The sequence below is a fragment of the Mus musculus genome, chromosome 5, assembly GCF_000001635.26.
Source record: "Mus musculus strain C57BL/6J chromosome 5, GRCm38.p6 C57BL/6J".
NCBI classification, from domain to species: domain Eukaryota; kingdom Metazoa; phylum Chordata; class Mammalia; order Rodentia; family Muridae; genus Mus; species Mus musculus.
In genome coordinates, this window is record NC_000071.6 from 124,123,776 (window position 1) to 124,143,474 (window position 19,699).

At 54.7% G+C, this 19,699-nt stretch overlaps 1 protein-coding gene and 1 long non-coding RNA gene across 13 annotated transcripts in view; one reads left to right on the forward strand and one right to left on the reverse strand.

The window, feature by feature from the left end:
* The window catches only part of Pitpnm2 (phosphatidylinositol transfer protein, membrane-associated 2), a 131,222-nt gene that overhangs the window by 5,087 nt on the left and 106,436 nt on the right, over positions 1-19,699 (reverse strand). For 6 of the 12 annotated variants that reach the window (XM_006530214.2, XM_006530215.4, XM_006530217.4 and 3 more), the window contains 17 exons: positions 19,658-19,699; positions 18,294-18,415; positions 16,749-16,976; positions 12,327-12,626; positions 11,373-11,468; positions 9,590-9,694; positions 9,393-9,463; positions 7,320-7,567; positions 6,696-6,885; positions 6,432-6,551; positions 5,389-5,627; positions 4,828-5,006; positions 3,402-3,572; positions 2,580-2,729; positions 1,524-1,688; positions 1,023-1,184; positions 164-312 (listed from right to left, as the gene is read on the reverse strand). The exon at positions 19,658-19,699 is cut by the window's right edge. In XM_006530214.2, coding sequence (XP_006530277.1) covers positions 164-312; positions 1,023-1,184; positions 1,524-1,688; positions 2,580-2,729; positions 3,402-3,572; positions 4,828-5,006; positions 5,389-5,627; positions 6,432-6,551; positions 6,696-6,885; positions 7,320-7,567; positions 9,393-9,463; positions 9,590-9,694; positions 11,373-11,468; positions 12,327-12,626; positions 16,749-16,976; positions 18,294-18,415; positions 19,658-19,699 — 2,737 coding nt within the window. The remainder of the gene's footprint in view (positions 1-163; positions 313-1,022; positions 1,185-1,523; positions 1,689-2,579; positions 2,730-3,401; positions 3,573-4,827; positions 5,007-5,388; positions 5,628-6,431; positions 6,552-6,695; positions 6,886-7,319; positions 7,568-9,392; positions 9,464-9,589; positions 9,695-11,372; positions 11,469-12,326; positions 12,627-16,748; positions 16,977-18,293; positions 18,416-19,657) is intronic. The other 6 variants (NM_011256.3, XM_030254226.1, XM_030254227.1 and 3 more) reach the window with 3 other exon arrangements.
* Positions 7,638-11,049, forward strand: Gm52788. Its single transcript, XR_003955801.1, has 2 exons — positions 7,638-9,128; positions 9,238-11,049. It is a non-coding gene; the product is annotated as a predicted gene, 52788 (long non-coding RNA).

Here is a 19,699-nt window from a genome sequence, read left to right on the forward strand (position 1 = left end):
AACCCTCTGGTCTCGCCTGCCCATCCTAGCCGCAGCCAGCTCCCATCTTTGCCGTGAATATGTACACTCAAGCAGCATGCCCTGGGTGCCAGGCGCCTGGCCTGATGGGACAGGGAGGAGCCCTTGCACTCTCTCGGCCCAGTTATATCTGGGCAGTAGGTACCTGTCTCAGCAGAAAGGAGACCACGTCGGTTGACTCCCAGTAGCTGGCGTGGAAGAGGTGGGGCAAGGCCACCGTGGGGAAGGCCGTGAGGGCGTCCGGGCAATACAGGGCATAGTCAATCCGCTTCTGTCCCCACCACTTGGCAGCAACTGCCAGGAGGAAGGGTTGTGATTGCCCTGTGGGGCTCCCGGATGGAGACTCTAAGGGGGTCACCTGACACGCAGGCCTGTTCATCTCAGACTAGTCCTCCCCCTCCCTGCCGGGTGCAGTCAAAGCGGGTTTTCTCTCAGGCTAGTTCAGGCAAGCGGGTAAGTGTAGAAGATGCCCACAGGCAGCCTGCTGTGGGGGATATGCAGCTCTGTGGCAGTGCTGAGGGGCGTGAGGATTTCTGGAGCAGGATGAGTTGACTCAGTGTGGGTGATCTAGGAGGGCCCCTACCCTAGACCCTGTGCAGGTTCTCTATATTCTTCCTGCTCCCAAGGTTGGAGACACCTTGGTTTGACAATTCTAGAATCTCCAGGTAACTGTTGCCTTTTTCCCACGCCTTGCCTGCTGCAAAGGTAGCAGGGTGAGTAGTGAGGCCTAGAGCCTTCATGACAGAGGAACTCTGTCCTCTCTCAAGGGAGATAGAGCTTGGGACAGCCGTGCCTGGTGCCTGCTTCACGGCCTTAGCTCCCCGGAGTTCTGCCCATGACAGCACCCTAGGCAGTCCTGCTCTCTCCTCCCACCCAAAGCTGTGTCTCCTGTCAGCCTCAGCAGGAGGTGGCAGGTGGGACCTAGTAGTGAGCTAGTGAGACAAGCCTGGCAGCGGTGAATGCTCTTGAGTTAGAGTGGAGTTAGAGTGCCGTGGAGGGGGTACCTTCTCCGATGTCCAAGTCAGGGAGGCAGGGGGCCCGCTCCAGGTTGGGGCTCACCTGCCTTGCCCTGGCACGGGGACCCTGGGTGGTAGGGGATGGGGGGGGCAGGGCGAGCAAGGATAGGCGCCTGATGCTGGGGGTGTGGTTGAGCGACGAGGGACCCTCTGAGGAGCAAGAACAAGGGGTATGATTCAGACACACACGCACACACCCAGGGCTCCTACAGTGGGAGCAGACCAGGCAGGATATTGGGGTAGAGCCAGGACCCATCAAAGGAAGCCCCTTAAGACAGCTGAAGTCTCAGCCATCCCTACAGCAGTCCCAGACTTGACCCAGCTGCTCACCGGCAGAGCCTCATCTCTACCCTCCCAGTGAGGTCAGCACAGACCGGCACTGCTGATCGGCACTGTAGTGGAAGTCCCCTGGCCCTGCAGGGTGAGGACCCACTTCCTGCCAGATAGACACCACTATCTATCACCCTCTTCCCAGGGTCCCCCACTCACTCTGGGCGATGCTGGACGCTGTGTAGCTCTCGGCCATGCCTGACACCTGACTGGCGATACTGATCTCACTGGCTCTGCGGAAGCCACGGCCAGCAGGGGCTGTGCCAGGTGACGAGGGGGCTGCATGCTCTTGGAAGACTGTGTTGTGGGTCTGAAGCACATCCGCTGTGGGGAGAAAGGAGCAGAGATTCAGGTAAGAGAAGGCCTGACCCTAGGTCTCCCAGCGATGGGAGAGGCCAGCTTGCTGGGCCCAGCGTGCACCAGGGTACAGCTGGTTTAGGGTCTTGAGAGCGAAGGGCCTGAGCTGAGGCAGGGAGGGGAGGGCTGGGCAGAGAAGGGTGGACAGAGACAGACACAGACATGGGGTAGGGAGGCAAGGAATGGGTTCCTGCCCTCCTTGGCCACTTCTTTTCCAGGTTTGGCTACGTAGATGCTCTCTTGGACTATCCTGGAGCAGCCCACAGAATATGAGCATGACCTTGGGCAGGGGCATTGGGCAGCTTTCCAGGGATGCCGACCCCAGAGCGCCCCCCCACACACATAGGCTCTAGCCAGCCCCTGATGGCATCTGAGGACAAAGGCAGGTGCTGAAGGTCCATTGCAGGCAGGACAGAACAGGGGTCAGCTGGAGGAGCCAGTTTGGATGACATATCAGGCCTGCACATTCTCAGGAAGGTAAGGACTGAGACCCAGAGGCCCCAGCTCCTTGCTAACACAGCTGCAGGCTGAGAGGTGACTGCCTGAGGCCTCACCCCACTCTATGTCTGCTCCCTGCAGCCTCAGAAAGGTCAAAGGGAAGCCTTGGAAAGTCACATGCTGTCTGACAGGGGGACAGCCTCTGTCCATCTCTGGGAAGCCATGACTACTGTGTATGAGGGTTGTCTCAGCTTCTGGATCATCATTTACAGAATGGAGTCACCAAGACTAACTTCCCATGGCCATGTCATTGCTATCAAAGTCCCACAGACTGAGTGGCCAGAGAGGGCATGAGGAGGGTAGTGGGCCAAGGGGTGGCAGCCAAGCAGACATCAGTCACTAGGAGTGGGGGGTACACACACTCAGAACAGCCCAGGCTCTGGCGGGGCCCATCCTGCCAGGTGAGCGCGGGAACAGGGATACTGGTCTCCAGGAAGCTGTCCCCGTGGGGGAGGGGGGCCAGGGGGCCGCCCTCCAGGACCAGCTCTGGGTTTCTCTGCACGGTCTCGACTGGAGGCAGACGGGAAGAGAGCAGAGGACAAGAACAGACACTCAAGTGGGCCATCTGCACATGTGCTGACACAAACAAGGCTCCTTGAGGACCAGGACACGACGACAAGATGCCAGGGGATACACGCTGCAGCAGGGGGTGGGCCATTCTGAGGGCAGCCCCTCCCATACTCCCAGCCATCTCTGGGCAGCTGCCTACCACAATGAACCCAGGCTACAAGGTCCCCAGCTTGCAGAAGGGCCTCAGCTCCTTCCCTGTTAGGTTGGAGGCCCTGGGCAGTAGGGGAGAAAGCATGACCCTGGCAGTTGCTGGGGAGCCCTCAGGAGGCTCTTGCCCCGCAGGGATGGGGAACATCTGTACCACAGGGGTGGGGAGCATGGCTACATCTGTACCACAGGGGTGGGGAGCACTGTTACATCTGTACCACAGGGATGGGGAGCACGGCTACATCTGTACCACAGGGATGGGGAGCACGGCTACATCTGTACCACAGGGGTGGGGAGCACGGCTACAGCTGCACCTCGTTCTTTATCTGCAGATGTGCACTGTGGACAGGTGTCTACCTCGGCTTCCCTTTGAGCAGAGACCCACTGTATGTCAGGGGCTATATAGCATAGAAAGCAGTTATCCCCCCACTTAGAAACCAACGCCCGCCTTCCTGAAAGCCTCACCCAGCAGTGTGGAGCAGCCGTCCCCCAGCGGGTAGCGCTGGTACCGAGGGATGCTGAAAGGCGGCAGGCTGTGGAAACGCCGCTCCAGCAGCGGCTCCAGGCGGGAGGCTGAGGGGTCCGCGGGGTGGAAGAGGTTGTACACTTGCTGACACGCTGGACGCAGCTGGAAAACTGGGAGTGGGGGGATGCAGAGAGAGACTTTAGGTAGTGGGCGGGGGGCCTGGGGCCCAGGCTGCCTTTGCCTTGTGTTTTCATCAATTTGGGGTCTGTGTGGATCATTTTCCTTTATTAATAGATTTATTTTGTGAGGCGGGGTCTCACTATGTAGCCTTTGCTTGTATTGAGCTCTTCCTGCCTCAGCCTCCTGTGGGTGGTGATTACAAGTGTGTGCCACTGTGCCCAATTCCAATCTTTCTTTTAAGTTGGAAAGATGATAGTCACACAGGTAGGAACACCCTCCTCAGGCACTGAGGAGGTGTGTTGGACAGCAGGGTGGGGGACTCCTTCCAGCCCAGAATCCCCTGTGAGGCTCTGCGTGCATCTTCAACTAGGTAGCATAGGCTTGCCCAGGCTGGCCACCCCAGCAGTGCTAGCCCACTCCTAGGCTGCGGCCTGGCACTGTGTCAAGCAGGTGCCTTCCCTGGGATGCAGAGGCGTCCCTTCTAATCCACACCCACAGGATACACACCAACTTGGCCTTTTCACAATAGGACGCATAATCCCACCTAATTCTTCCTTGGGGTGGCGGGGATACCACAGAATGTCCTCTGCATGTACATGGGAAGCTGGGAGGCTTTTCTGAGCAAGGCCTGCTCCCTGGGAGAACGCTCAGTTGTAGAGTACCCCTCAGCAACAGAGCTGCCATTTCTACCTTGTAGACAAGGAGCAGAGGCATTGGTGGGGCACCGAGTATAGGGCCTTCATTTTAATCTGGCCCCATAGTTCACCTGCTCTTGGCCTGTCTGAGCCTCTCTGAGCCTGTTTCCTCTCTGACACTGGGGATATAACAGCTACTGTGGGGATCACGTGCACCTCTGGGGCTGTGCTGGTGAATACTGGCAGAGATCAGGGATTACTGGGATGCTTGGACACTGCCCCACCTCTCAATGCCGGGGACCATGAGGCACTATGGCCACATCTGTCCCTATAGGTGGACCCCATACCAGAGACTGTGTGTGTTTTATCTGACCTCCCTGACCCTGCTGTGCATCCCCACTGCTTCAGGGACCTTAGAGGGAGAAATACGAAGCAGCAGGTTTCAGGGGATGGGTAGGCGGCTGAGCTGCTGAAGAGCCAGGGAGGGACAGACAGTGCCTTTGGTGGGTAGAGATGTTGAAAGGGCTGGGATGTGACCAGGCCCTTGTGACTGGTCCATGGAGGCCCCCGTCCAGCTCAGGTAGCCTGTCCTCTCCCTGCGGCTTCTTACCGTCCAGGGAAGGGATGACTGTTTTCCTCAAGGCTAGGACTAGCCCCAGCGGGCACCCGAAGAGGAAGAGGTCGGCAATCTCGAAGTCAAACTTGCCCAGGGCCCCGGCACCGTCCAGCATCGTGGAACTGCTTGAGCGGCGGGAGCTGGGCTCATTCCTCAGCACGCTGGCGTGGAGGCTGCAGAGGGGGGACGTGCAGGTCACCCAGGGTCAGCTTCCTAGGGCTCCCTTAGGGACTAGGCCCTGTACTGTCCTGAGATCAGGGCTACCCAGCACCTACTAGGACAATCCTAATGACAGCATATCACAGGCTCTTCAGGGGAGCCCACTGCTTCATGCTGCTCGCCCCCACCTTGCCCCCACCCTCAGGACAATGTGTTTCTAGTAGCCGAGGATAGCCCTTGTTGTATAGAGGACCACAGTACCCAGTAAACTGGAAGCCCTCCAGATAGGAATGCCCAGAACCCAACACGTGCAATTGGCATCTGACTGTTGAAGGAGTGAGTGGCCTGGTCCCTCATGCTGGGCCTCTCTCCCCCTAGTGGTACAGCCAGCCCTACCTGGATAGGAAGGCCTGGTGCTGCTGGATGGTGTCCAGCTCATAGGTGGACGAGTCACTCCTTTTGCGGGGCAGCTGCCTTCTGGAGTCCTCAGTGCCGTTGCTTCGGGGGATGTCAATGTTGCTGCGGCTCAGGTGCCGACTGCTCTCCAGGCTGGAGCCTCCGCTGCCGCCACCGCCACTGCCACCGGAGCAGTGTGCTGCATTCGCCAGGGTGCCCGGGGACAGCAGGTCAGCGTCCTGGAATGGCCACGGAGGCTCACTGCCAGGTGGTCCCTGGCCTAGGCCCTTCTTGAGTGCTCTGACTGCAGGCCCTGCTGGCCACTAGCCTGGCTGCAGGCTTCTCACCCAACTAGAGGGGAAAGTCTTGTCTCCCACTGCCCCTCAGACTACTGGCTAAGTCCTAGCAGCCTTCAGTCCGGAACTGGCTTGGCACACAGTGATCTCTCCCAGGTGGTGGCCACTCTACAGCAGAAGACATCAGGGTGAGACAAAGGGGAACAGGGTGTGTCCATCTCACCTCCTAGGACCAGAGCTGTGCCACGCAGTGCAGAGCCTAGTGTGTGAAGCCATGTGCTCTCCTGGACAAACTGCAGTGGTTCACCAAACCCCAAGCTTCACACTGCCACCTGTGGTCACCCACACCAGCAACCTTTGACCTTCCCATTTGTCTCCTGGGAGATGCTGAGGGACACTTTCAGCTCTTTTGAGCTGCGGCTGACTTAGCCTGAGACCCAGCGCATATACTGGCCATGTGTCTCCTAGCCCTCTCATCTCCTGCTCCAGAGGGGAACTCCTGCTGGGCCTCATGGGCTTTGGACATTGTTGAATGACACGATAGAGAGGGCAAGGACTGTGGTGTCCGAGTCAGTCCCTTGGGGTTTTGGCTGGGCACATTGCTTGTGGGACACAGTGCAGGTCAGATGATGGCTTGGTGGCCTGCATCAGGAAAGGCAGCCAGTCTCCATGGAATATGAGAGACTGCTGGCCTGAGTGGAGGTTTGTGACCAAAGGGTGCCCCACCCTCTGCCCCCGCTCAGGTACCTGCATGCTGACCACACTGCCTCGGCGGCTACTGCTTTGACTCTCAGACACTGGCTGGCCACTGTAGCATAAGGCATCAAATGCCAGGATGCCCCCAACACAGTCTCCAATCAGGCAGACCTGTAGGTAAAAAAGGCAGAAGTTTGAGTCTTCACCCTGCTTGCCGGGTTGCTAATTAGGAGAAGCACCCCTCTGCCCCCCACAATTTGGTCCTCTGGTCAGCCCACCCTGAAAGATCTTTCCCTAACCCCTGACGCCACTCACCTGACCATTGAAGGTCACACCTTCCTGGGACTTGATGAAGTCTCCGTAGGCCAGGTTGGCCCGCTGAATCACTGTAGCAACTGCCTCCTGGTACTGGGGTGAGGAAGTGGCCAGCAGGGGCAGGGCAGCTAGGGGGATGTGGTCCTGGCTGCTAGACAGACAGCCCTCATCATGGCCATAGGGACTGAGGCTGGGGGGGTGGGGGGTGGGGAGAGGCTGGGTCAGCAGAGGGCAGGTAAACTCAGCTTGACCCAATGGCCCTCCCCTGATCTAGGAAACAGGCCGAGCAGAGCTACTGCCTGCCCCAAAGAACCCATGGAGACTCCTAAGGGCAGTTCTAAGTGCCAGGGCCACTGAGTAGACTCATGTCCCAAGGCAGGCCAGCATTTCCACTCTACAACATTCAACTGCGGACTCAGCTGGGGACTGTACTCTTAGGATCTGACCTTATCTTGTCTGCATGGGCTCTGCTGCCTTCAGACTGAGGTGGTGGGAAAGGACACCCTGGAGAAAGGACCTGACACCGGGGAGCCATGCAATGCTCAGGGCCAGAGGTGGGGGATGGGGCGTTGCTGCTTCTTCCTGTGGGGCATGGTGGGTGCTGGCAAAGCATGTGCCACTCACTTGGAGACGAGGGCGAAGGCATCAGCACAGATGGGTGGGCAGGGCACCAGGCGGATGGCTAGGTGGCCTAGGGCACTGGGGTAGTGCACGCGCATGACGGTGTCGAACACGTTGGTGATAGTATTGGTGTCCCCCTGCTTGGAGCTGGGGTCCCCCGCTCCAGTGTCCAGGATGGTGCCTCCATGCAGCACCAGCAGCAGCACGTGAATCTTGGAGGGTGGCGCGGCTAGTGGCTGGCTCACCTCATCCTGCATGGGCAGTGGTGGGCATGAAGTCCTTGCCAGGCCCCAGGTGCCCAAGTGTTTTTTGTTGTTGTTGTTGTTTTTTTTTTTTTTTTTTGTATTGCTAGGAATTGAACTTAGGAACTCACACATGTGGTGGGCAAGCATTCTACCCCTGAGCTATATTCCCAGCCTGAGAGACCTGGATTTTGGTTATCTGGTTATAGGGTCTGGGGTTCACTGCCTCAGTCCTTCCCTTGGACCCCTGCAAGGACCAGAGACTGGAGATGGAGTGATGTAGCCCAACCAGGGTCACAACAGACTCAAGGAAGGGTATCTTCTGGAGAAATCACCAGTTCTACCTTCAGGGTCGCAGGCAGCAGCTTCTGTTTGAGCTGCTGGGCCTCTGGATGCCTGCTAAGTGTCTGCTTTTAGGTGTAGGTTGGGATTGACTCAAGCAGTCAGGCAATGCTGGTCTGGAATCATAGGGGTCATTGGGAGCAGTCAGGGCTAGGGAAGTAGTCTTGCTCTGAAGGCTCCACTCGTCCCTGATGATACCTGTCTTGGGCTTGCTCTCTTCCTGGGGCTGGGGTAGGAACAACTACACATGCAGGGATCGCCCACCACAGGGTAGCCTGGGCACAGGGAATGGCAGCCACTCCCATCATGATCAAGTATAGGTGCTTCTCCAATACAGTGGGCAGAAGGCTATGGAAAAATGTCTATAAAAGCAACCTCGTCACCTGGGAATAGGTGGGACTACCCTTTGTGCACTAATCCGGCTCGGCCCCTCACTGGTTAGCCTTTCAGGGATGACCACAGGCCCAGAAACACAGCTTTTTTCTCACTCCCTCCCACTCAGCCAAAGACAGCAGCTCCCCCTGCCCTATACTCTAGTGGAAGCAGAGCTCACAAGAGTGGTGAAGCCAGCAGGATGGAGGGCCAGGGCAACCCCAGACTTCTACCAAGCCACCCTTTCATGAAGAAAGGTTCCAGTTTGGGGGTTAATAGTATGGGCAAAGGGTCTGACTTGGGATGGCAGTGGCCCAGAAGCAGTGCTGGGCTCCTCTAACTGCGTATCCCAAGGCAGACCCTGAGCCTCGGGCTCTGCCCCTCTCCTGGGGACAGTCAGAGCTGTGTGCGCTTAGTTGGGAGGGCCTCTGCTTGCTTTGTCTAACATCAAGCAGCAACTGACAACCATTCCCTCACCCTTCTAGAAAAGTCCTCCTCCACCTCAGACCTCAAAGCAGAAGACCTCAGGCAGGGAAGAGGTGTGCCTGCCTCTCCCAGGCCCTCCAGGAGGAGGGGCAGAGTTCCCACAGAGGTGCTATCTCCACCTTGGGCAGCCTGGAGACAGAGCAGGGCAGTGCGTATGACCATAGCATGACACAACTGTGGCCCAGCCTGGCTCCGGCCCCAGTGCAAACAGCTCTGACAGCCTGCAGGTGGGAGGGGCGTGAGGTCCAGCAAAGAACCCCTGAAGCGGACACAGGCTCTACAAAGACAGCTTTATTGGTCACACTGAGTTCTGCCTGGCAGGACGCAGCCCTGGGCCACAGCCACATCACTTCTGCCTAGGCGGCTCTTGGTACTTTTCCTTCTTTGGTTTTGTCTTCTTGTGCCAGAGACAGTATGGGAACTTGTAGGTCTTAGTTTTTTTCTGGAATTTACAAAGTTTTCATTTTATTTTCCCAAAGGTGGAACTTGGATAAGGTTTTCCTTGGAGGCTGTCTGCTGTCCCCATAAAAAAGGGACCCCCGGCCTCTCTGTGGATGCAAGGCTCTGGAGAGCTCTGCCTCTGGAGCCTGCACCGGCCCCTGCCCACAGCCTCGGTCTCAGGGTAGGTACTCACCTCGATGATGTTCAGCTGCTCCACGCTGGAGGCCACCCTGAACTCAGAGCCACTCTGCTGGTAGATTTCATCTGCAACACAGAGGCCACACTGTAACAGCAGGCACTCAGGAATGCTACAAGTCCCCGTGTCCCACCACTGTGCGGTGATTGGGTAAGACAGGGGTGAGCTGCACCCTCCTCCCCAACGCTGCTTACCTTGTGATTCCTCAGGCTCCGGACTCTCCATTTTGTCCATGAGGTCGTTGGAGTTCCACTTGGTCATGTCCTTGGCTTGTTTTTCCTCTGTGCAGTACAGGTTCTCTGGGGAGGAAGAAGGACTTGGGTACTTCTGGAGTCCACGCGCCCAGCATTCTCAGCTCTGCCTTATCCTTCCCTATCTTAGCCGGCAGCTGCAGACCAGCTACCCTTCTGTCCCATTTAGTGTATTCATGATGCTGCAGAGATCACCACTATCTAATTCCAGAACATTCTCATCACCCTGAATGTAAACCCCGTAGCTCAATCCCAAGCAGTCGGGCCTCACAGCATGAGTTGTTCTCCTTGAGGCCTTAGCCTGTCTGGACATTCTCAGTGACAGTCACACACTGAGAATGTCTTCCGCGGCTAGCCTCACAGTTCTCACAGTGCTGTGCTTTTGAGGTCGTACCTGCTCTGCAGGGAAGGGTGCTATTTCCTTCCCTTTACGGATCTATCAGAGCCCTTGTTTATCTGTCCACAGCTGAGGTTTGAGATTCAGAAATCCCAGGTCAGTGAGGACATGACTGTGACTGCGTCACCCAGGATTGGACTCCCGTTTCTGCTCCTCTAGAACTATGCCCAGGACCCCAGCTGCCCGGCACGAGGCTGGCCTTCTCCTTGCTTTGCTGAGGACAGGCTCCTGGGTGGGATCTGAGAAACCTGCTGCTGTGGGAGCTGTGCCTTTTCCCTACAGCAGTGGTTCTCAACCCGGGGGCCGCATATCAGATACCCCGAATAACAGGCATGTACATTAAGATTTATAGCGGTAGCAAAATGACAGGTATGTATTTCCTCTTTTAAGGACAAAGTGCCAGCTAAGAGGGGTGAGGCACCAAAGACACCCTTCTCTGTTCCTTCAAGTGCAGAGGTTGGCTCAGGATCTCCTGCCACCCGTTTCTGGGTTGTTTAATTCCAGGACAAGTCAACCAACCGCATTGTTGTTGTTGTTGTTGAATACTGACTCTCCAAGTTTTCTCACTGACAGTCTGGCTACGCAGTTAATTAAGATGCCACGGGCAGCTCCTATGCCCCTCCAAGAGATGGCAGAATGACAGAAGCTTGCTGTTAAGTTGTGGCCTGTTCCCATTGTTCTAAGCTTCTACCCTTCACATGATCTGGGGCTGGCTGTGTTGCCAGCATGCACTGAGGCCCATCGTGGTTTCTGGGCCTGTCTGCTGGCTCCTCTGACTTCTATGAGAGCTTATTTGTGGTCCCATGTGAGCCAGGTGGTGCTTGCATCTTCCAGCACAGGTGAGCAATTGGCTGTGTGCCGTTGTGCGTATTTTTCGATTAGTGGGAAATAGGCAGTTCATCTAGTTCCTCTTTATTGCTTTTTCTAAAGCATCTACATTAGATGCATATTAATTTGCATTTAATGAAGAAAAGTAATAACAAACAATAAACCAAGCACAAACATTGAGGACTAAGTCATATTTCTTACGGAGATAAATTCATCTGGGAAATGCTTCAGTAGAACTGTGTGCCATGTGAGGTGGGGTTCAAGAGAATGGCACCCTCCTTCCAGGCTTTGAGTCCTGACTTATAATTCAGCCCCGAGACTCAAGAGTGGTGGCTTTCCAGTGTCATTCGATGTACTCTACCCCCAAGCCCCAGGCTGTCTGCTGTGATAGCGTGGGGACAGGTAACAGGAACAGTATAGAAATAGGTGCTTCACATCCTTTGACAATTCTTCCCACCTGACCCAGGAAGAGCCCACCAGCTGTATGGGTGGCCTGCTTACCATGTGCATCGAAGAACTCCTCTTCCGAGCCTTCGTCGGAGTCCCTGGCGATACTCTGCATCCTCCACTCTGAGATGCTATGTCGGGAGGGGCTGGCTGAAAGGCAAAACCCTAGTGTGATGGTCTGGCCTGCAGAGGAGGGCTCTGTTGAGCCAGCCACAGCAAGTAGGGATCAGTAAGGCCATCTTGGAGGGCTGGGTGGGCATCACCAGAGAAGTTTGCCATAGACAGAAATGAAGAGACTAGGGTGGAGTGTCCAGGATCCACCTGAGCAGAACTGTCTGGCCCTTTCTGGGGGAGGGGAGTGGCCTGGTGCCTCAGGAACTCTGCATCCTTGTCCAGGGTGGGAGCTTAGGACAGGAGCTCAGATGAGCCCTGTACCTGACCATACACAACTCCTTAAACCTGACCACAGCAGAGATGACAAATAAGTGCTGGCTGCAGGGCAGTAGGAAGGGAAGGGAGACCGAGGCACCGACTCACCTCATCCCACACTGTAAGCCCAGGGCACCTTGGGCTTGGAAGGGGCAAGACTGGCCACTCACGGGGTGGCGGGATGGGGAGACCTTCCAGGGGCACAACTGGCCACTCACGGTGGGGGCACCTTCCAGGGGCATGACTGGCTACACCATGCTTCCTCTAGTTGCCCAGAGTCTGATACCCTGAAACTATCTTCTCTCACTGGGAAGGGGGAGGGTGTCTACCTGGACCTACTCCCAGGATTTCCTCAGTCACAGACTGTTTGGGGCTTATAGGGAAGTCTGGGGATGCTGCTTGGAAAAGGCTGGGTTCACTTCACGGGGAAGACCCACCTGGTACCACTTAGAAAGGAAAAGTGGCTCCACAACCTTCACAGGAAAGAAAAAGAGCAACGGGGACACAGCCATGGCCTGGCTACCTTGGAAACTGGGAAGGAAGGCCTTGCTTGCATCAGAAGGCAGGAACCCAGCTTACCTCCCCGCTTGGAGGACCTTGAGGACTTGGAGGAGGTGGACCACTGCTTCTTCAGGCCCCGCCCCAGAGGCTCCCCGTTTTTGCTGCCAGGATCAGAGGTTGTTCCAGATGCCTGGTCCTTGGTGGCACTGTCCTTGCTTAGTTCTGAGGGGCCTTCCTCCGAAAACTGGGCCATTTTGCGGGACAGCATGAGCTGCACCTCCCTCTCCAGCTCTCGGATTTTCTCCATGGTCAGTCCGTACCACTCGTCCTGCCAGCACCAGGCCTGCCGGTGGGCCCTCACCATCACCCGCCGCAGACCTGCAACAGAGCCAGAGGACAGGGGAAGCTCATAGCAGAGGCAGTAGGCACCAGGGCAAAGCTGTAGGTCAGACTAGAGTCACTGATCATCAGTGCCTCCCGTTCCTCTTATTGTCAACCTAGAGAACTGGGTCCCAGTGGTCTCAGGAGTTCACAATGGCTGTACACCTGGAGAGCAAGGCTTTGGTCAGAGGTCACAGTTTATTGTAGGGGATTCATGCCTCTAAGGGAAGTGGCATCAGATTTCCCAAAAGTCTCCTGCCTATTGAATTTTCCATAGAAGATGAGATTTTAAAATGGGTTGCGTTCTCTGTCTATTTCTCTGTGGTGTGTGTGTATGAAAGCCAGAGGTCAACAGTGGGTTCTTTCCTCTATCATTTTTCTACCTTATTTTTGGAGGCGGGGTCTTCCATTGAACCTAGAGAACTCTGTCTCTACCTCCCCAGCACTTGGACTAATGGCGTGTACCACTGAGCCTGGTTCTTTTATGTGGGATTCAACCTCAGGTGCACACAATTCTGTGGTAAGTACTTTACTGACTGAGTCATCCCTCGAGCCCCAGCGCACATCTTTGATTCCGGTGCTTGGGAGGCGGAGGCAGGCGTATCTCCAGGTTTTAGCCTCTCCTGGTCTACAGAGCAAGTTCTAGGACTGCCAGAGCTACACAGGAAAATCCCATCTGAAATCAAAACACCAAAAACCAAAAACCCAAACCAAAAACAAACCAACAAACAACAACAAACTGGATGTGGCGGCACACACTAATCCACTGGGAGGTGGAGGTAGGAACTCATGGTCATAAGGGCATCCTTGGCTACTGCTGAGCTGGAGGCCAGAGTCACATAAGACCCTTCTTCAAAGACAAACAGCGGTGAGCGAGAGGGCTCCGTGGGTAAAGACACTTGTTCCTAAACTTGGAACAGCCCTGGAACCCATACTGTGGACGGGATGTTGTCCTCTGACCTCAGCATGCTTTTATAAAACATGAGCGTTCAGTTCCCAGCACCCCCATCAGGCTGGTCACCACCACCTGGAACCCAGGCTTCAGGGGACCCAGTGTCTTCCTTTGCTTCCGTGGGTATCTGTACTCACATGCACATTCCCACAGAAACACACATGCACATACATGGACTTAAAAAAGAGGACAACAGACAGTAAACCTTCATGTCCACACCACCCAGCAAAGCAGCCGTGTTCCCAGCGTCAGGGTTATCCCTCCCCACCTGGGACTCCTTGCTGCTTAGCAGCACTGGTCCTGGTTTTGTGTTTGTCGGTTGCTCTGTTCCTGGGCTTAGTGTGCAGCTGTGTTCCCTGCGCGTGTGTTGGAATGGTCTGGCTGGTGATATGTACATGTATGTGCTGGGCTGTGTTTCTGCCATGTGCTTCTCGGGCTGAGGCTCACCTTTCCCACACCCTTGTGTGCTCTCCATGAGGGGTTGGCACAGGATGGATGCATTTGAAACACTGGGTTTTGTTTGTTTGTTTGTTTGTTTGTTCTTTCCCTGCTAGTGGGGTCTTTGGCTCATATGTATAATTTTCTATTTTGTGGCCCTGAACATTTTGAAATGGGCATGAGTGCCTCTAGGGAGCATCCTTGAGAGAAGTGATGGCTGGGTCTCAGGGATGTGTCCTCTGCTTTCTCAGAGAATTCTAGGAGGCCTTCCAAGAGGCTGCACTCTGGCCTGTCCTCAGGCTTCCCCACTCCCCCACGCTTACATCCCATGCCTCCTTTTCTGATTTCAGTCACTCTGAGAGTCCAGTTGTGGGCCTTCTGTTTGCTGGTGGAACAGGACCAAGCTCTCTGTCAGCCAGCCCTGACTATACCCGAGGGTGGTCTCAGATAGCACAAGGAAGCTTCTGTTTGCTTTTCTGGGCCTGTCTTTTGGGCTCACGGCCAGGGAAAGACTTCCTCTTGGGCTGGCTGGGATGGGACACTGCACTACAGCTGGGGTCAGGCACCTTACGGTTGAGAGCGGTTTGGGAGTGACTTCTCCAAGGCTACTTGTGAGTACACTGGTGCTCACAGTGCTTCGACAGGGTGGTGTCATGTCTGCCGACAGGCCTGCACCCCAAGATACACCCCACAATAACTCTGCAGAACTGGCACTATTACACCCCCTCACAGATAAGAAGATGGGACTCAGAGAAGCAACATTGATGCTGCTATGGCAGTGTGGGAACTACATGTCACAGCTGTCCTAACAACCATGGTGTCCTCCTTTCTGGGGAGAGAGGTGACTTTTAGGAAGCTGGGTTTTGTCAGAACCTCAGGGATTACCTTAGGACAGGAGAGGGCATGGGGCCCACAGATCTTGGGAACCACTATCTCCAGAACCAGGAGCCCCAAGTGGGCCACACTGGAGAGATTACAGTAAAGGTGGGACAAGCCAGCAAGACAGGAAACGGCCAGGGCAGCCCCACAGTCCTATTGTCAGCTCTCATGTCACCTATGAGATGAGGCCTGTGTTCAAAACTACAGACAAGAGGCCCGCCTAGTGGGGTGGGCATGCTGACTGATACCCAGGCTGCCTCTATGACACTGTCCTCCTGGCTGGAGGTCTCAGAGTTAGAGATGAGGGGAGGTAGTAGGGAGGTTTCTTGGGTCAGTCTTAGCTACCATGAGGTTGGGCAGACTGCAGAGATAAATCCCATCTGTCTCCTGCCACCTTTGCTGAACTGTCATGGGCCCTGCAGAAGCCAGCTGGGAAGGGAGCAGAAGATAATGTGTCTGAGATGCTGCCCTGGACACGGAGCTGGAGAGACTGCCCCTTACTATCAAGGCTGTTGTACACACGTCATTTCTGCCCTTCCAGGTGGGAGGTGCCCTCCTCAGAGCCCAGCACTCCGCTGGTGGCACAAACGCCTTTCACAATCTCTGGAATCCACACTGCGTGGGGTTGTCTAATGCCACCTCCGCTGCCAGTTGAGAATGTCTATTCTGGGTCCAGTCTGTGTGAGGTCTTCATTCCGTCCTCTATAAACAGGGCGACAGTTCCCTATCATGGGTAACCCTGAGTCAACATGAAGCGAGTGGAGCATGGCTGTCAGTGGTGTCTCCCTGGCTGGTGGTGTCTTCGGGTGACTGCCTGGGTGCTCCTGGGAAGTTGTGAGTCCAGGGCTCCAAGGGGAGAGAAGGAAAGCCCTGGGCAGCATTCCTTGGCTGGGAGCCCCCAGCATCTGCTAGCCTGCCTGCTCCTTAAACACCTGCTCTGGAAGGAAGGGCCATGCGGGTGTGAAGGGCACTCTATCTGAGCCGCTCTGCCATCTGGATGTTCTAGCCTGTAAGGAGGCAGCGCTATGGCCCAGCTAAAGTCTGGGCCCCCTCAGGTAGAGAAAAGGACAGCCTAGGATCCAGAGGCCCCAGTGGCGGATGGGGGGTGGGTGGGGCTTGTCTGCAAAGGCTTCTGGCTCGAGTATGGTGCAGGCTATGCTATCATACAGCAGCCAGGTCAGGAAGGTCTGAGCAGTGGATGAGGTGTCTGCAGAGACAGCAGGCATACTGGTCCTGGATGGCCAAGGCAGAGTGGAGAAAGGGATGTGGGTGCAGGCTCTGGGGTCTTTGGTGGCTGTTCTTGCTTGTCAACTTGACCACATCTAAATTAACTAAAGTTCAAGCAGCTGTGCACATCTGTGACAGGTTTTTTTTTTCTTGATTGGACCATTTAAAGTCCATGTAAAGCCCACCCTAAGTTGGAGTTACACCTTCTTGTGGCATCCTAAATAAAGAGCATGAAAGAAAAAGGCTTTTGCTCTTTGCCTACTTGCCCTCAGTCTCACTAGCAAGTCCATATCTTCATTGCTACCAGAGCCTAGTCTTTCAGGATTCCAGTGTACACCGAAGACCAGGTGGGACATCCAGCCTCGTGGACTGAACAACTATTGGATTCTTGAACTTTTCATCAGGTTCATTGTTCGAATACTTGGACCACATCCTGTACACTTCCTAATAAACCCTGTTTATATTCATTCATTCATTCATTCATTCATTCATTCTCTCTCATCCATCAGCTCTGTTTCTCTAGGAAGCCCTGACTTAATACAGGGTCATCTCTTAGTAAACTGAAAGAACACAATCACAGCACGGGGAGAATGGAGGCAGACAGGCAGGCAGGCACAGCTCACCTGTGTCATGGATGAACCTTTCAATCTTGGACTGCATGCCCCAGTATCGGAACTCCACCTTGCAGAGCTTGTAGGCGCACATGATGGGGAGGAGCCGCTTCTTGTACTCCTGAATCCAGTTTTCAGAAAGAGGTCCCCGGCAAGTCTTGACTGACTGGAACAGCTTGGGGTCTTCTTCTGTCTTATACTCACTGGGGGGCACAGGATCCTTGACGATGTCGATGATGTCTATGGGGACACCCTGCAAGTGGTCACGTCTGCCTAACTTCTAGCCACCCTTTACTGATCCTCTACCCTAAGTCCTTACAGGGTCCAAGGGTCATCATATATGAGTGTGTGTGTGTGTGTGTGTGTGTGTGTGTGTGCATGTGTGTCACTGGGGATTAGACATAGGACCTCACCCATGCTGTCATGCTATATGAACACTCTATGATTGAGCTAGATCACCAATCCTAACTGTACTTTTTATTTTGACACAAGGTTATACACTTAAAGTTGTTCAGGGAGGCTTTGAACTTGTTATTCTTCCATCTCAGATCATACTACCTGGCCTGGGTCTTGTGGCTTTTTCTGAAGTCAGCTTAACAAATCATGGTCTACGAGTGCAATTAAGTGAGCCAGTGAACCAAAGGGAAGAGGGTTTTCATGAAGAACAGTGGGGTGAGGAGGCACACAGGGTGTTGGAATCTTTCCAGAGCAGGGTGGCATTTTAGACAAAGGAGTAGAACTGGGGGCTCAGATGGCCCCTGCAGCACTGGCGCTCGACTGAGGTGGGATCTCAGGGACACTGGGGTGCCTGCTGGGGACAGGGGACGACTGTGGAGGTGACAGAGAATCTGGACGCAACAGTTGCTTCTCTCTAGGATGGGCTCTGTCCAGCACTTAAGCAAATCACCACACCACTCCGTGCCCAGGGGTGACCCCACAGAGGAGGCTGCAGAGCCAGGCTAGGCCCTCGGGTGTGTTTGCTTTGACAGACCTAAGTTCATTTTACCAATGTTTAAGAATTGGGAAATTTCATATGAAAATCTCCATCTCTGACTTCTCTTAAAAAAGAATTAGGTGGACATGGTAGTATATACTTTTAATCCTAGCAATTGGGAGGCAGAGAGGCAGAGAGGCAGAGAGGCAGAGGCCAGTCAGATCTCTGTGAGTTCTAGGCCAGCGAGGACTAAATAGTGAGATATTGTCTAAAACAACAACAACAAAGCTTAACAAATGCAGGCAGCCTTCTGCACAGTAACATCAGCCAGGAAGTAAAGCAGCAAAGGCCACAGGTCACTCCAGGCACAGACAATACAATACGGGCCAGCCCACCCACGGCATTCTCAAACAGCATGCACCCCAGGACTTACAGGGAGGAAAAAGCCAACAGGCTTGGCATGCACATCAAGGGCAGGGAAGCCTGTCCTGCCTCACTCTGCCCCACCCCCAAGCTGAGAATCCAGTGCACTCTCAGGAGGAGCTCAGGCAAGGGCAGAGGGCCACAGCCAGAGTGGCCTGAGGTGGGAGTGCCACCTGCTGAGCTCCGGCCTTCACGCTCACCTGTTATCAGCTGGCTCTTTTCCACAGGAGACAGGTTGAACACATTATTGTTTTCCCCAGTGTCTGTCTTATAAAAGGTTTCAATGTCAATGGAGAACTTCTCCACAAAGGGGCAGGTGAACCTGAGAGAAAGAACATCCATTGGGACTGCACCCTGGAGGGACCACACTGGAAACCAGCAAGGTGACCAGGTCACCGGGTGGGTTGACTGAGAATGGCCCCCACATGTATCTGAGTTCTTATTCCCTAGTTGATGGAACTGTTTGGGAAGGATTAGGAGGTGTGGCCTTGCTGGCAGCAGTATGGCACTGAGGGTGGGCTTTGAGGTTTCAAAAGCCTACACCATCCCCGTTAGTGCTTGCTCTCTCTGCTTCATGCTTCTGGAGAAGGTGAAAGGTCTTGGCTACTGCTCCAGCACCATCACTGCCTGTCCTCAGCGTGCTCCCTGCTGTGATGATGGTCATGGACTCATCCTCTGAAACTGCAAGTCCTATAAGTTTCCTTGGTCATAGTGTCTCTTCATAACAGTAGAAACGTCAATAAGAAGGCGGGGGGAGGGGGGTGTTGGCTAAAGATGTGACAGTGAAATCTATTTCCTGTGTTACCATCTTGTCCTAAGAATGGCCAAGAGAGCTTTGGGGAGAGAGAGACAGGGATGAGATCTTATGAACTTCATTAGTAGCTTCTAGAAGCCCCACAAAGGTACCCATGTGAGTATGGTTTGGTGGGAATGTACACGCAGCTACAATAGCGGTGTGCTATAGAGTTGGTGGGTCTGCCAGACACTCCTGGCACATGGCACATGACACCTGCACGAAGCCCACTCTGGCAATAGAACAGCTCCTCTCTGGGATAGAGAAGAGCTCTCTGAAACCCTAAACTAGCTCCCAGCACTCTCCAGGTGTAGGGTTTGTGGGGAGGAAGCCCTGGGAGGCTAGAGGGGAGTGCCCTTGGTCAATGCAAGCTAGCACTGAGAGGTAAAACGTGGGGTTTTCCACTGGGTTCTGAGAAAAGTCCTGCTTACTATGGGATGTATTAAGCACTGCTATAGCAGCTGAGTACTCCAGAGGTGGGAGATCTTGGACCATCTGGTCTACCTTCATATGGAACTTAATGAATGTTTATTCCCCGAAGTTTCCTAGATGGCGGCCTTTGTTCAATTCCTGCCTGTATGTTCTCCATTGGCATTTCTGGAAGCAGGCATCCAGGGGCATCCTTCCCTTTCCTGCATGTGACCAACTGGGAACCATTAGGGGACATATGTGAGACAGAGTTTGATACTTTCAGGGGAGCAGGAGTTGAACCTGCCAGGAGAGTTCCTCCAGCAGATGGCATGCTGAGGAGCTAGAGGCAGGCAGACGCACCTTGTTCGGGTATAGGGGTAGGCATTCCAGGACTCCTCCACC